Source organism: Cygnus atratus, chromosome 17 (genome assembly GCF_013377495.2).
Source record: "Cygnus atratus isolate AKBS03 ecotype Queensland, Australia chromosome 17, CAtr_DNAZoo_HiC_assembly, whole genome shotgun sequence".
Lineage (NCBI taxonomy): Eukaryota > Metazoa > Chordata > Aves > Anseriformes > Anatidae > Cygnus > Cygnus atratus.
Window position 1 is genome coordinate 12,083,084 of NC_066378.1, and position 16,438 is coordinate 12,099,521.

The 16,438-nt window shown below is 41.0% G+C and overlaps 2 protein-coding genes across 10 annotated transcripts in view; one reads left to right on the plus strand and one right to left on the minus strand.

Moving 5' to 3' along the window:
* Positions 1–5: 5 nt before the first annotated feature.
* MTRFR (mitochondrial translation release factor in rescue) lies at positions 6–4,511 on the minus strand. 5 transcript variants are annotated; one of them, XM_050714252.1, is made up of 6 exons: positions 4,380–4,395; positions 2,947–3,044; positions 2,662–2,801; positions 2,253–2,563; positions 1,374–1,614; positions 6–343 (listed from the first exon to the last, which is right to left on the minus strand). In XM_050714252.1, the coding sequence occupies exons 4-5, from the start codon at positions 2,526–2,528 to the stop codon at positions 1,402–1,404; spliced, it is 489 nt and encodes a 162-aa protein (XP_050570209.1). In that variant the 5' UTR covers positions 2,529–2,563; positions 2,662–2,801; positions 2,947–3,044; positions 4,380–4,395; the 3' UTR covers positions 6–343; positions 1,374–1,401. The 5 variants fall into 5 exon arrangements, with proteins under 5 accessions (XP_050570209.1, XP_050570210.1, XP_035420874.1 ...); XM_050714253.1 differs by lacking the exon at positions 2,947–3,044 and having other exon boundaries at positions 4,380–4,463; XM_035564981.2 differs by lacking the exons at positions 2,947–3,044; positions 4,380–4,395 and adding an exon at positions 4,096–4,248.
* Positions 419–16,438, plus strand: part of MPHOSPH9 (M-phase phosphoprotein 9) — a 32,507-nt gene continuing 16,487 nt past the window's right edge. Inside the window, exons 1-8 of one of the 5 annotated variants that reach the window (XM_035564977.2) lie at positions 419–833; positions 3,894–3,973; positions 6,584–6,716; positions 7,505–7,655; positions 9,023–9,112; positions 12,160–12,680; positions 13,565–13,688; positions 15,654–15,744. In XM_035564977.2, coding sequence (XP_035420870.1) covers positions 6,610–6,716; positions 7,505–7,655; positions 9,023–9,112; positions 12,160–12,680; positions 13,565–13,688; positions 15,654–15,744 — 1,084 coding nt within the window. In that variant the 5' untranslated portion in view covers positions 419–833; positions 3,894–3,973; positions 6,584–6,609. Of the gene's footprint in view, positions 834–3,306; positions 3,974–4,734; positions 4,824–4,995; positions 5,044–6,583; positions 6,717–7,504; positions 7,656–9,022; positions 9,113–12,159; positions 12,681–13,564; positions 13,689–15,653; positions 15,745–16,438 lie in introns of those variants that run through there. The other 4 variants (XM_050714249.1, XM_035564978.2, XM_035564976.2 and 1 more) reach the window with 4 other exon arrangements.

Consider the following 16,438-nt stretch of genomic DNA (forward strand, 5'->3'; position numbering starts at 1 on the left):
AAAACTGTTATTTGCATCTTTGTATGTATTTATTACTTGATGTAATAAAGCTTATTTTCATTAACAATTTGTACTAAAAGTATCTACAGTCACTTTAATCAGATCCATACTCAATGTACGAGAAGCAAAGACTTAACCTTCATGCAGGAGGCTCAAATTCAGGACAAGGGAACGGGCCTGCGGATCGCTGGGGAGTTTCCCTTGATGCGGTCGATGTCTCTAAGCGGGTGGTACAGCTGCTAGTAGCGTACCTTGCTTTCCAAATACGTATAACAGCTTTGGTTCTTGAAGCTCTCTCCCTTCATTGTTGAAAGGCAGAACGCAGTGGCAGCCTGTGAGGGTTCTGTCCGAAAATTAAAGAGAAGCTCTGGTTAAGCAATTAGCGTTTTAACGGTATTAAAATAGGAAAGTATACCTCACTGGTGGCGCCAAAGTAACAGTAACAAAGGAAAAGCACGTGCATAAAATGGGAAACTATCAAAATGAGTGAAGTTACAGAAATACCCAAGCTTAACTGCAGCATAGCATAAACAGAACTGTTGTTCACTAGAGTACAACCAAATCTAAATGCTAAGGAAGACAAGATATCTGGGATATCTAACACATATGGAGCTATGGATCCCTGAAGAGAATATAGTATTAAGAAGAAAAGTTAATTGCTTCACAGCTTGGATGAACTGGACTCTGTTGCCTCGGCAGGCAGCTCCCAATGCAGGTTGTTCTTTACTTCTAATGACCTAATTCTGCCTCTGAAGCGGAAGAAAATGTCTGACGAGCCCTCGCTTGCAGGAACGCCTTCCCTGGCTCCCCAGCAATGCTCATCACCACTCTAGGTAAGAGTTGTAAAGCTACTGTTTAAAATTCTTTCAGAATTGAGAGGGATGGAGCATCTGTGCAGGCAGTTAAGCTAACAGAGCTGAAGGAGACAGCCCGTGACTGGTGGCTCTTTGTATCAGTGCATCTGTTTCCATCATCAGAACCAACAGCACAAAGCAACTTTTCATTTCTCATCTAAACCTGGCCACTGTTTCTGAAGGATTTCTATCAGTGGAGGCATTGTCTGAGTAAGGATGGAAAGACCTTTACGGTCTGGTCTCCTTATTTACTGGAACTCCTACGAAACAGCCTGAGTTATCGTATCAGGCAGAAGGATCTGCTTGCTTTTTTATCATCTTTTGAACTTGGCAGAAAAACAGATTACTAAATATGAGCAGTGAGATGATGGCAGACAGATGTAAGAACACATACTGCTTTTACCACTTCAGTCTTACTGTAATAGCAGGTCACTACTCAATATTTCAGCTGTGCTTATGAAACCCTACATTATAGTTAGTAGGAAAACTGTGCTTAGGCATGACAAACTTCTCCCTTACCCTACTAGAGCCAGTTGGTTCTCCACGTTTATTTGCTATCCAATTGTAGCATCTCTTTAAACTGCTTTTTCCTCTCTAGGTTTTCCTTTGCTCTTCTTTTTTTCTCTTGCTTCTTCTTCTCTGATGCTTTCTTCTCTTTAAAAACATCGCTATCTTCACCTTTGTAGAAGAGGTCAACTTTTTCCTGGAGGATTTTTCTGGCTATCTTTCGGTTCTGCTCCACTGATCTTGTTTGATGACACTGAAGAAACACAGTAGGACACTTTTATTGCAACTTTGACCTGTGTATTCTTCTGTTTTCCTGCTAGAACTTTTGTATCCAGATGATGCATTTTGGTGAGGCTGCCTAATAGTGACTTGCTACTGGAACTTGTCAGACCAGCCTTGGCATTAATCTGTAATTCTGTTGGCAGACAAGATTGCTTCCACATTACCTTGGAAGCCTGCTTCTGAGTTTAACTGAACTGTGTCTCCTCCTTCTTATGATAAGGAAGTACAGATTAATTGAAAAGTATTAACCCACAATAGGTACCTAAGAGTAATGCTTAAAAAGAATTTGCAGATTATGATGAGTTAATGAGTACATTCTTAACTGACTCAGGTGGGAGACAGAAACGCAAAGGCTGTCACCGATAGGGTAAGGAGATACAATTTATTGAAACTACAAAATAGTACTGCGTGCCAAGGCTAGGAAGATGGGCTGTGACCCCACATTTATTTACCTACCGTTAACCAAAACTGCTTTGTGCTGAGGTTCTTTACAATACATACAAATAAACTTTTCCTCTGTGACACTTGCGCTGTGATTGTGCTCCACTATAAACGGAAACCTGGAGGACATGATGCAACTTGTGACTTAATGAGATAAAATGTCGTTACCTTCACTACAATCCCAGATGGAATATGCTTCAAGACAACACAGTTGCTTGTCTTGTTAGTGGCTTGACCTCCTGGGCCATCACCTCTTACAAACTGTTCTTCTAATTCTGCCTCAGTTAGTCCAAGGAGATTGAGAGAGTTCTTCTTTCCTGCTGCCTGAAACAAGGGCATTCTGAGCAGGGAAAACTGCTGCTTCCTCAAAATCCATGGCCTCCAAGATGCTGTACGTGCTTCTCTCAGTAAGAATGTAAAATGCAATAAACTTGGAACATTCATACAGAAATGAAGGTAGAGTTTCTCTGGAAAGAAACCTGAAACAGACGTAGGGAATAGGGTTTAGGATCAGAATCCTTCTTTTAAGATGTTCTAGTTTAGCTGCACATCCTGTGTGGTATTTTTATTTACTTACAGATTTATTTTCAAGGCTTTTTGAACTGGCTTCATAGATATTTGCCTTGAAACATTTACCATTCCACATGGGATTTCAGTTCTGATTGCAATTAGGTTTCCTAAAATAGTCAAGATTATTTTTGTGTTGTTGAAATGGATCTGGAAAACAGTAAATAAATTAAATCAGTATTCCTACCCCACTTGGAGAATACCGAATTTATATTGCAGGCCAACAGGAAAGCCTTTGCTGACACTCCACGTGCACCCTGGTTCTCTCCTGCTGGCAGGAGTACCTACAATCCACCTGTCAAAACGTGCTTGAACTACATCGGGGGGGACTGCTGCGGGTGCAGGAATCCTCTGAGGTTGCCTTAAACAGTTCTCAAAACTAGTGAAAGAAACCTGCTGGAAGAAGCAGCAAATTCACGTACTGTAACTGACCTCATGTCCTGACTTCCTATGTTCATTGGCTTTAAGTCACGGAAGATTGCAAAGAGGAGGTGAAAGGAAAACAAAACAATAACGATTAAAAAAAAAAGTAGAACATTTCCGTCCCAAGGACATGGATATTACAGTCAGATTTGGGAGAACACATCTTGAGCAGTTAAAGTTAGAACGGGAAGGGGGATTTTTACCTTTCAGAACGATGCATGACTGGTCAGTCAAGACAACTGCCTGGTGGTACAGGGCAGAACTTGGGGACGTACATCTGCAGTTCTAGATTAATCTATGATTTTGAATGGTGAGATTTTATTTTATGCTAGGCTAGTACAGGATACTGAGTAATCCCTACCTACACGGATTAGACAATCTGGATTTATCTTTGGAACTTGCCCCATTAAGGTGCTGTTTTCCAAGCGCTGGGGTCAGGCTATACAGCGTACATAGAACTTGGTGAGTGGTCTGATGTGGTGAGCTCCATTTCAAATCAGAAGCATCCTTCCGTGTTGACCCTGTTAACAAGCTTCGTTTTCTACTCTCGTAACTTCCCATGCAGCCCATCAGAGAGCTTTGAGGGAGAAAGAACCAAGAGGTAAGGAGACCACCAGGGTTTCACACACTGCTTCACACGGTGATTTCCTCCCGGTCAGGTTGTTAACAAAGCCCCAGGAGCTGGCACTACGCTTTGTCCCCTCATGGAGGATGAGGAACGTCAGGTTCTACCGCTCTCGAGTGTCATTCTTCAACAAGGCGTTAGATAAGCAGTTAGTAAATGATTTCATGCTTGAAATATTTCATTTGTTTCAGCAGAAAATACTTCAGCACACGAAGCAGCAGCAGCGCCGAGCAGTAAATACCCATACAAGCTAAACATCACCGATGAAGCCAACGTAAGTTCAGGAAAGCTTTTATTTGCAATTAAACACCTCCACTTGGCGGCACTAGAAGGCAACTCTTTTATTATTTTAACCGCGAAAAAAAAACCCGCAGAGGAACTTCGCGGAGCCCCTACCTCGCTCTGAGCGAGCCCCTGCCCAGCAGCCCGGTTACCGGGGGCGCTGCCCGGCAGCAGCGGCTCGCTGTGGGCCCACAGGAACGGCGCCAGCGGCGGCAGGACCCCTGAGGAGGCTCCGCTCGGGAACCGGGGCCTCAGCGGCGCCGCACCACGGCCTTCACGGCTGCGGGGACCCGCGCTCACCGCGCCCGGCCCCCTCTCGGCCTCAGGGCACCGCCGGGCCCGCTGCAGCCCGGTCCCGTCCCGCCCCCCAGGTCCCGTCCCGGCCCCGCCGCCCTCACCTCAGCGCCCCGGGATGGCCGCCGCCCCCCGTCTCACTGCGCATGCGCGCGCGTCCCCTCACGCGCCTGCTCCCCTCTGCGCACGCGCAGTCCCCACAGGCGGCGGCACCGCCGGGCTGATCGGCACCCTCTCAGAGCCAATCGAGCTTCGTACACGCCCTCCCCCCCGCCCTCCACCAATCGGATTGCGGGAAGCCGTCCGGCGCGTAGCCGCGCTGGCCAATCCCCTCGCAGCGGCGCTCGTCCTTCTCCGCCGAGCCAATCGCGGAGGGAGGCGCGGCCTGGCGGCTGGCCAAGCTAGCCAATCAGCGAGCGGAACCCCGGCGGGCGCTCCCTCCGCCCCTCCCGCGTTCGAACAGCGACCGCCAATCGGCGGCGACGGGGCGGGGCCAAGCCTGGCTGTCGCTTAACGGCCGCCGAGGGAGGCCGCCGCCGGCCATGCGGGTAAGGGCCGGGCCCAGCCCCGGGGGCACCCGGCGGGGCCGCAGCCCCCAGCGCCGCCAGGCCGCCCGCGGCGCCCCGCCCCTTTTTCCTAGCTGAGCGGCAGCTCCGCCGGCCAATCGCGAGCCGCGGCGCTGTCAACAGGAGCGCGAGGGCGCGGGCGGCCAATGGGAGCGCGGCAGGGGCGGGGCTATGGCGCGAGGAGGGGCGGGGCCGAGGCGCGGTAAGGGGGCGCTGAGGGGCTGCGGCTGCGCGCGGGGTCGGGGGCGAAGGGCGGGAACCTGAGGGGGCGCCGCGTTCGTGAGGGGACCCTGAGGGGGTGCCGGGGGCTTGAGGGGGCTGCGGAGCCCTGAGGGGGGATCTCGGCCCCGGGCGACGCCGGTGGCTGCCAGAGCTCCCCCCCTTGGCGCCCAGCTGCTCTCGGGGTGCCTCTGCCGCCTCATAACCTTCAGCTCTTCGGGACTCTGCGCCGTTATAAAAATAATAAAGCTTTTCCCCCCCCGCTTTATCTCCAAAATCTCTGTCAGAGGGGTGTGTGTCTCTGGGTAACTTCCTTCCAGTTTGCCCCTTTTCAGCCATACCCAAGGGAAACAGCTGGAGAAGCCACCTGGAGAACGTGCTAAAGTCCCTGGCTCCAGGGAAACAGGGAGGAGGCAGCGGTTGTCCATCAATTTAATTCGTGTAGAAATGAGTTTTTATATTTCAAAACTCTCTGTGAGATACGGCTCTGGATACTTAAAAATAATTAAAGTTTAAACCTGCGTGTCCTTGTGAGCCCTGTGAGGAATGGTCATGCTTTGGAGGCACTAGGCTGCCACGAGGCAACGAGGATTTATTCCTGGTGTTGTCACAGACCGCCAGGGTGACATTTATTTCTTAATGCCTCTTTTTGTTCTCCATCTGCAAGATGATCATAAGGTTTTTCTGCAGTGGTAGAGCTTAGGGTGAATTCGCTAGGGCATAGAAGATGCTGAAATAAGCACTGTAGGAAAATTGAATAACCAACGTGTTTCAAAGCCTTTTTCTCGATGGAAGTACAGATACTGGAAGCATGTTTTTATGCTGCTGTTCTTGTAAACTGGTGCTTTGAGTGCTGTAAGTCCATCGCTCAAGGGTTTTGTGTGCACGTGTTTTATTTGTGGTGTTTTCAACTGTGATTCCTGTTTGACTTCTTTTCTTTTTTACCAATTTACAATGAAGTGAATTATCTCAAACCAGTTCTAATGCATTTTTGAATCAACATTCTGCAGTAATAATAAAACAAGTGTTCATGTAACTTTGTGGTAGAACCGGTCAGCTGCAGCCTAGCTCAGCTCTTGATTTTGTTTCTGAGGAGTGTGTTCGGTGCAGTGCAGGCACAGAGCCCCCTTCTGCAGATGTAAATGCAGTGACAATAGGCCCGTTCTTTAATTGTGCTTCACACAAGTCTCAAAAATGGACTGTGGAGTCCCAGATTTTAAACAAATAAACCCCACAACTTTGCTGTACTGGGATTCAGAGACCCCCTTATGTCCCAGCCTCAATGTGTGATGGGGATTTCTTTTTGAGTTAGAGGAGCCGCGGCAAGTACAATGCTGACCAACTAGCAGCTATTTGCAGGCATAGCGCAGGGCAGGAGGAGAGGTTGGGTTTGGAATGCCACCGTTTCCTGGGGTGGTTCGGCTGAAAAAATTGCTGCTTTAATCAAATTCTGTTTCTTCAAACAACAAAGTCCAATGGCTTTTTGAAATAGGAGGGTGATACTTCATTCTTTATGTTTGCAGGGTCACTTCATGCTGGGACATAAGATATGGAAAACCGTGACTTGGTGAATGCTGTGCAAGAAGTCCCTTCAGCTTCTGTGGACTCTGATGTAAGAAATACCTGTTACAATTCAAATTGCAAACAGAGCTGTGGGTAAGTGATATGTTGAAGGAATTACTAACAAATGCTTCTGTTATTTTTGTTTTTCATAGGTAGTATGCTTGATATAACGTTGTTACCAAGGTGAAGTAATATGTAATACTCTAATGTATTTTAGTTTTCTTTACAATTGCAGGTAAAATGTTTAATGAGAAGCCTTAATGAAAGAAGTGTTAAAATCTTCCTTAAACTTTATAACTTCTGTTGCCTTGTGCAACTTAGAATGGGGAGGGAATTGTTTTTATTTTCAATGTCTAAGCTATATTCAATGAATAAGAAGGGCAAATATGGACTAATGGCCCAAGTGTCAGAAGTTCTTCTTCATTGACTTGCTGAGATAAGAATTACAAGTCGCTTACTGCGTGTACAGCTTCTCAAAACGAGGCAGTAGTCTTGAATTTTGTAACTTGTTTCTCAGAAGCTTCTATCTGTAGACTTAGAACCTTAGAGTCTATGAAGAAGCATATAGATTTGATGAAAAGCTGTCTTTATTGACATTTGTACTAGTGAGCAATAACATTTGTGCTGATTATGCTGTCTGTCTTGGAAAGCTTCTGTATTTAAATGGTATGTAAGATAACACTGTAGATTCTGTGACACTTTCTTGAAAAATAACCTCGTTCTTACGGAAGTCGCTTTTTTCAGCATGATTAGGGACACAATGTAAATTAAGCATATAATTCTTTTATGATTGTGTAGGGTCTGTGGTATATTATTTTGGCCACTATGTTGGACAGGTGGCACAATAAATAATTCAAATGTTTTTTCTCATGTTTCGCCAGAAGTCCCTCGTCCAATCCCAATGGGGTTTCTGGTTACACAGGGAGTAGCAGGTCCCCATTATTACCTGGTTCCATTGAGCTGCTTTCCTCCTTCGTGCGAGATATCCAGAACGTTGGAAATGCTGACTCAGAAATTGTGAAGAACTGTGAGGTATTTGATATTCATGTTTATATAAAAGAAGAAAAAAATAATATTGTATCAGCTTTGCATTGTATAAGACGGATCTAGTGATAGTACAGTTTAGCAGTAAGAGATTAAATACATCTTTGTTCTTTGTGATGGGACAAATGCTTTTACAGTGCTGTGAACTAATCACGTGGATGGATTTTGTTGCGATTTCATCTTCGCTTTTTATGTATGAGTGTTCTACAATTACGATACTGGCGTGAATGTTTTTTTCAGTGTTAAGATAGAGATTGCAAATTTTTAAACTGAAAATTTTAAACCTCTAAAACTGCAGCACTTCAAGATGAAGTCTGAAGAGATCCTAGAAAGTAGTTGTTTTTTCTTCTTCTAAAAATGGCTCTGTTTCAGTTGCATCATTTATTTATTCTGTTTGTAAAGAGGCGTAGATTATTAGTTTGTTTTCAGATTTAAAACAACACAAAAACCATTATCTTGGTGTAATGAGCTGATTCTCACAATCCCTTTTTTCCTTTTTTAAAAAAAAATTATATTTTATCATTATTTTTAGTCTCTGTAGGGAACATCAAGTTTCCACACCATGGGCTGGTTCTTGCAGAATTTTTGAGCTTTCTGGCTGCTCTCCAATAAAATGTCTTCTGACAGATGCTTAATTTGGTGCTCTTTAACAGCTCCAAGAAAAGATTGTAGATATCTGCATTTAGGCACGTGTTTTATGTCCTGTGTCCTAGGCATCAAATACCAGGCTCCATAAACATTAGCATAAAACTAGTTATAAAAATTCAGAGAATACCACACGTTAGGAACCCTAGATATTTATTTATTATATTTTAGTTTTCACTAAACAGTTAGGCATCTTTTTCTTTGGCTGAATTGTCGAAAGGAAGATTTCCTGTATTGGAGCAAGTGGTTCACTGGATGTGAGGATACTTAATTATCAATTTTAAGATTGCCTGGATCTTATTGAACCGGAACCTGCATTTCCAAACTTCAACTGTATTTTTCTGCCAGCTGTGTTTTCTTTTAAGTTATTCTTTTTTTTTTTTTTTAAATAGAATAACTCACTTCCCTTGTTCATTTTTTTAAAAGCCAAGCTTAATTGTAGGGACATACTATCTTTTTGTGTAGAAGGGTCTTTTTTTTTTTCTTTTTTTTTTTTTCTCCAGTGAATATGTCTATAGTGAATTGTTTGCTGTGATTGATGTGACAGGGGTCTGCATGTATTGTGGGGTGCACGACCAGAGGGATGTTATGAAAAATTTGTATTATGTCAACGCCTCAGTATAAGATTGCAAAGCCATTATGTAACTAGAGTAAAAGGTAAGAGATTCAATATGACTATGCCTTAATTATTTTACTTTGTGATTTAATAGACAAGGTGGCTGCAGTTATTGAGACTGGTAGAAAAGCAATGCCAGGAACAAATAGTTGCCCAGCAAGAACAGTTCCACCATCAAATCCAAGTGAGTAATGATTTGTTCATGTGGGTGGGTTAGGTTAAATGTTTCTTTTTCTTTCTTCCTTTCCCAACTGCCATGCAAAACAGCACACTACAGTGTTGGGAACTCTTTTTCTTTTTTTTTTTCCCTCCCTTCCATTCCTGTAAATGTACTGGGCCTGACAATTCAGGCAGTCGGTTACTGGGACTGGACTGGCAATTTATAGGGTGCATATTTGAGATAACCTTGGCTAATTAAACAAGGAACTGGTAGGAACCATTTCAGAAGTGAAGATTCTTGGATTATTTGTTTGCAGGTGTTTATTGTCAAAAAGGTTGGCTCAGAATGCCTGCGTGATAATTGGACTTTGTCCAATTATTGGACAAGCTGTTTTATGTTATCAGTTAGACTGTATCATTTCTAATATTGAAACAAGGCAGTTTTCTTTTCATCAGAAAATGCTGCGCAACTTGTGATTCCCTAGTCAGTACATAGCACAGGAAGACGTTCACTGTAATAGCTGAACACCTCTTTCACCCTTTGGTTAAACAGTCTCCTTTCTAAGGAAGAAAGATGGCTCACACGAAGATTCACATTTTTGCTGAAGTGTATTTATCCATTAAACCAGAAGAAATGTATATTTATGTATAAAAGACAGTATTCTCTAACTATGTAATACCTAATGTCTTCATCATTTTGGTTGCTGTTTTTCCCTTCCCTTTCCTGATGCCCTCTACACTAGTAGTAACCAACAGTTCCTGAACTGAATTAACAAGAGGTACTGTCCTTTTATCCTATCTCCTGTTTCTCCCCCTCCACCTTTCTTTCTTTTCTCTCCCATCTTGTTGCTTTTGTCCCACCAGTGTTTCCTTATCCTCGTATTTCTTTTCCTCTTACTGTAGTGGTTTGATTCACTTGTTGCTAATGGTAGTCTTGACTAATCCATTGTGTTGCCTTTGCTGTTTTTTTGTCTTTATTAATAGGAAAGGCTACCTCTGGAAGAGTTTAGTTCGTGATATCAGCAGGGACTTAACTAACTGCATGAACTGCCTCACTAAATGTAAAAATCCATGGCTGTAACATATTTTCAGTTGTATGAATGCATTAGATAAACCAGATGGAACTATTCCAAACTTAAACTGGTAGGCTAGTGAATTTTCTAAAACACAGGGGATTCAACGTGTTCTAATAATAATAAATATAAAACCCCAATTTAATAACCTACTATTTGGGGGTAGAAAAGCAAGATGCTGCTTTAGCATTGACGTGGCTCTGAGATAAGACTTGCTCTGTGCTGTGTTTCAAGACCAACTGTGCTTATGAAAATATATCGTCATACCAAAATATGAGTCAAAAGACCTTCAGTTCATTTTGGAATTACGCTGGGGTCAGCCCTCAGCTGGTGCAAATTATACAGTAAAATACAAGTGTGCTAATGACATCCTGTCACCAACTGTGTATCATCCTAAAATCAGGATTTACTGAAGAAGATTTAAAAACATAAGAAACCTACCTATAATCCCAAAACTCTATACAAATTTCTTAAATTTCATTTTCCTAGGTCTTTCCTTCTCTTGAAACTATTTGTGACTACGCAAGGAGAAGTAGAAGTACTGTTTAATTAGAATAATAGTCTTTCACCTTTCCTGCAAAGTACTATTGACAAAGATTAAACGCCAACAGGGAATCTGATCAGTTTTTTTCCCCCACAACTCTGTTTCTTCCCTTTTATTCTCCCTTCCCTACCTTCTTCAACAGAATTGAGTCACAGAATTAAATCCTAAATTACTGCTTTGGTCATGATTCAAATCACCAAAAACTTTGTTATTGCAGAAACATCATCCCTGTTTTTTTTTTAATAGAAAGAGTGACCTGAAATTCAGTTGTTAATTGTTTTGCAAGTCTGTAGAACATACAAGGCTTGATTCTGACTAGCATTACATGTAGGTTCCTTTAGAATTAAGCCTTTTTAAAAAATTTCTTACTTTGAAAGAACAGATGAGTTTTGATCAATTTGTGCTTTGCACCTGCTATTCGTATGTGAGTAATGTACTGTAGCTCTGTGAATAAGGCAGTACTAGAGTTTCATGTTCTTAAAATTATTGAAAGTTGAGTTTTTTTTTTCCAGGGAGAAATTGGTTTGAAATGTGTTCTTGAAAGCTACCATATACCATGGTCTTGTAATGTGTAATAGGAGCTGTGCGCCCACAGAGAGTTCAGTAACTGCAGTACTGCTCTGTGGAAGTGCAGCTCCCTGGCCAAAGGGCACAGCCGTGGGCACTAGCATGAAGTCTTTTCATAGCTCTTGACAGAAAAATTAGTTATTTCAGTATACTAGCACACTACTAAACAATTTAGTATAGTGGATGAGTTTATATACATATGAAATAATTCTTTGCAGGCATTGCAGACTAAACAACCTGTTAAGTCTCTTCAAGTGACCTTGTTATAGATTTGCTCCACTCTATCAGATACCAAAAACCAATAAATCAAAACGTAAATCTTTTTATTAAATGAACTACCCAATAATGCGTTACTTAAATCAGATATTTTGAAGCCACGTTTTATGTGAATAATCTTACAGAGGTACATTATTCCTATTCGTGTAACAGAGTAATGGTTTATTCTTCCATTAAAGCATCCTTACAATCTTTAAATATGTAAATCCAAATCATAAAGTCTTTTAGACTTAAATTTAGCCAAGGACTTTGTCCACTTCTAATGATATGCCTGGATAACTGGTATTTCTTTAGGTGGCTGATAGGTAACTGTACTTCTGAAGGCATGTAGCCAATACACGCATGCATTTTTTTTTACATAATTAAATGACTACTGAGACCTGTAATTCACTGCTTGGATACAGAGTTGTTACCATTCACCTTTTACTGTTATGCACAGTATGCATATATCTACTTTTATGCATGAGATGTGAACACATTGAAAAATTGGAATTGTTTGAAAGAAGTATGCTAATTCCCTCACTAATAACATGAATTGAAGATGGATCAAGATATAAATATGACTTGTAGCATGATCTCATGGGAATTTTACCTTTTGTTTTTATTCTTTAGCTGATTCAGGATGAAATAAGGCAGTTAGTGAAACTGCAGATCAGCAATTGGGGTGTTGGCAAGAGCAGAAGTTTGCCTGTGAAGGTTACAGACACTTTTTCGTCAATAGGAAGTCAAATGGGGATGCAATCTGAAGTCTCTGAAGAAAATGAATGCATTGTCAATCAGCTTAGATCTAATGAATCAGAAACTCAGCCAAATGCATCTGATCTGTATCAGGAATGTTTTGCAAATGATGCTTCGATGAACAGTGGGTATGGCACCCTTTCTGCCTCTGAACTGAACGCTAGCAAATCTGATGACGTTATCAAGTGCACAGACTGCACGGAGAAAACTTGTCAAGGACAGGGTGATGCAGCAGTATTGCAGAGCAATGCAGCTGTAGCCAGTGTTCAAAATACAAGAGAACTTTTACCAAAAAAAATAGAGGAAAACTGCTCATCAGGAAGGAATGATATTTTAGGTTTTCCTGTTGAATGTGAACGTGAGGTAAATGAAGCACAATGTGGGAAAAAAAACAGGTAAGTGGTAAACTTTATTATACAGTCCCCACTCCGTAAATGCCTTTTGGTAATTAGAAACACATAAGAATTGAATGGAACTTCTTGATGGTAAGAACTAAAAAAACTAAAGTAAACACGTGAAAATCCCCCCAAAACCTAAGGTACTTGGTAGATAAATGTGTTTCTTTAGTCTGACGTTTCTGTGTGGTGCATATTTACTTCTGCAGTGTTTATCTCTTGTAGATGCTAATTACCAATTTTATATGACACATTTTGCTATGATACTCAGCCTTTTTTTGCCAGCTTATATGCATGTATTACAGTCATAAATTGTATCAGACAACAGCCAAATGTGTGACTGTTTCTATTCTTGTTGTTATTTTCTTTTTAGTTAATTTTTGTTGTTATTTTGCTGTGTCCAGTAGGTGCGTGGATCTAGTAAACTTTTTTTTTTCTTTTTAGCTACTTTGGCTCATCTGTAAGCCATAATAACTGACCAAACTCTGCTCTAGTCGCACAGAATTTGTCACTCTCCCTGTCAGGCTAGACTAAAGGCGGTGGCTTCATACAGCCATGACCAATATCAGAGCTCACATGGGCAGCATGTTGCCTGTGAATCCGTGATAGTATTTTGCAGAGATAAAAACATTCTGTCTGTTGGAAAAATGGAGAATCGTGAAAATGAACTTGCATCTTGCTAGTATGCTAGGAAACACAGAACCAGCTTTCTTTAGAGGATTGCTTTTGGAGATGTTATCTCAACATACAAGGTAGATCATGACGCCATTGATGTGCTTGTTCTCTTCCTCCTTTCTATTGAAGTTAATTTCTGTAGGAATTGTTTCTCCATTGAAAAGGGGAATATATATTTATGGTATATGTGTGTGTTTCTTATCATCTAGTAAGTCTTTAACATCATGGGCACAGAAGTTGAAACAAAACCAACCCAAAAGAATAAATGCAGAAGAAGTACAAGTAACCTCTATGCAAGGAAATGAGCAAGCAAAGAAATTACCATTGGAGAATGTAAGTTTCCTTCTAATTTAGTTTCATTTTTAAAATTTTATTCTCGTCACTCCTATTTTTTAGAGTTATAGTAAGTTCTGATTCAGTGTTTGCTTTCATACTTTGAGCATTTGAGTAGTGGTTTTTCCATTGACACGTCTAAAGTTCACGTGGGCAGAGTTTACTGCTTGGATCGTTCTATAGCTATACATACTGCTCTTTTGGCTTGTTTTATTCCTTGCCTAGTTTTTCTTGTCTTAGCTTGCCTCAGTGGCACGCGTTCTTTCCTTGTAGAGATAACAGTCACATTCTCAACTAAATCATCAGGTCATGGTAACTTACTGCGTCCCATCATTTTTTAAAGCATCTTTGTTTTACAGATGTTGGTCTTCCACTTCAGCTGGTGATGTCTCTTTTAGGTATACGGAATTTAATGCAAGCTGCTCCACTTTTTGCATATTGAGGCATTAGCCACTTGGTTCAGGACTAATAGTGTTTTTGTGTGTGCTTTTAGCAAACTCTTAGGCTAAAATCCAAACAAGTTTTTTTCTTTCTTGTATTGTGTATGTAAGAATACTAAATTTTATGCTTGTATATGATCATGGTTTGGCTAATTTGAACTACTCCAAATGCAGCTGCAGCACTGGTTACTAAAAAACAAATAACCCACACAATAAAAGTTCAAGAGAAATTTTGTATTTTTAGAACTATTTGTGGTAACGCCTATTGCCGTGATTACAGAATAGGCTCAAAATGCTTCTTTTGAGAAGATTTTTTTTTTGTGTGTGTGTGTCCCTTCCCTCCTCCCCATCCCCACAATTCAATATTTCCTTCTGTATGTTCACAAATCTGATTATTTTGGGAAGTTTAACCACATAAAACATTTCCAGCCCAAAAGGACGGTATGCAACATGATTGTATGAGTATTCATCATACATGTAACTGTGAATTTTTAGAATTACTTTGAGTATATTAATTGTCACAAGTGTCTCTATGCTATTTTAAAGGAAATAATTCCTGAAACTCTGAAAGGCTCCACCTACAAGAGAATAGGAGAGCTAGAAAATAGGAATCACTTGATACAAGGCAGGGTCAGTTTTCTTTCCTGTGGTCACTTTGAGGGTGATCCAGAAAGGGTAATCACAGCAGTTTGGATTTGCTCTCTCTCTAGTCTTCTATTGTCAGTGGAAGCATGATTGCCTAGTGGAAATTAGTGTCAGAAACACAGATTTTGAAAGAAAAAATCTGTCTTTGTGTTCCTTTGTAAGAATTCAGTTGTTGCCCCTTCACTTTCCTTTCTTCCTCCTTAGACAAAGGAGAATACCTAGAGAGAAACATTAAAAGGGACAGAATAGCCTTGAGGTAATACCCTACATAATTCAAAAAGTTGTGTTTTAGTTCTAAACTCCATTTTTTTTTAGCTGAGGGGTTGTCTAGAAAGTTTGGAGTGAAGGGAAGGAGGAAGTTTGGAGTGAAGAGAAGGAGGATGTGTAGTATCTTACACGGGGGTGTGTAGTATCTTGTCTGTCTGAGATGGTAGACAATGTGACCTCCTGATCTGTGGTAGGTGGAGGCATAACAGCTGAATATAAGAAATTCCAGTCTTAGGATGAGGAAGGAGTAACACTATCGGTAAGTCATCATCCCTCTATATACTCGCACCTTTTAAGGAGCAGGAAAGTTTAGATGACTGTTCAAAATGTGTATTTTTATAATACCTCATCTAAAAAATGCTCCATAAGTGGACTGGCACATGAATTAGAAACTACCAGTATCATTTAATTATATGGCTTATCTTGGTTTCCCTTCTGGCTTTGATTGCCCTGAATATAAATTGTATAGGTTCGGATCACCATAACTAACTTTAATCCATTTGTGTGAAAAGGCTAACAGCATTTACATACAGTTTTTTAAAATTAGACTCTCATTTTTTTTTTCTTGCCTTGCAGTTTTTGTTATAAGTTTGTGTTCTCTTTTCAATTTTAGACAAACTCTACTGATGCTGTTTTGCCACCTTACACTTTTTACCTCAATCAACCAACTGAAAGCCCAAATTCCTTAGTGTCCGAAGCTTCAGGTATTGTTAATATCTTCTCCTTAAATTTCCTTTTCTGTTGATTTCTGTTTTTAGAACTTACTAGAACATACCTCCAATACTTCTGGGGAGGTACGGAGGGTGTAAGCACAGAAAAGCTGTTAATTTTTGATACAGTATAATTCTGCTGCTCTTAGTCTTGTTTCAAACTGATGGTGGCTCCTGTGCATCACTGCTGGCAGATGCAGGACTTTGGGCAATTTTATTTTTCTTCAAATTTCTCAGTGCTTGAAGGCTGAGCTTTGTATTTAAAACTGTTTCACAATGTAATTACTGTTAAAATCATGGTAGGGGATGAAATGACCTTTTAAAATATTAGCACCACTGATGGTTTAGTAATCACAGGAGTGCATGGTAATAGAAGCAGAATTCCTGTAAGTCAAAGGAATGATTCAGTAGTTCTGTGAATAAACAAGAACAAAATCATGCGGTGTGTAATGTGGGGATTAATTTTTTTTTTTTATGTTGGGGTGCGTCTGTGCGAAGGGGGTTGTTTTTTGTTTTAGTGAGGTTTTGCTTCTCTTCTTTTCGGGGGAGCTTTGTGTGGTTTTGTTGTTACAGTTTTATTGGGTGTTTTATTTATTTATTTATTTTTTGTCAAGGCCAAACAACTAGTTTATGTATTTTGATTGTAACATGGTGAATCCACTTCAGTAACAAACAGGGATACGGAGAT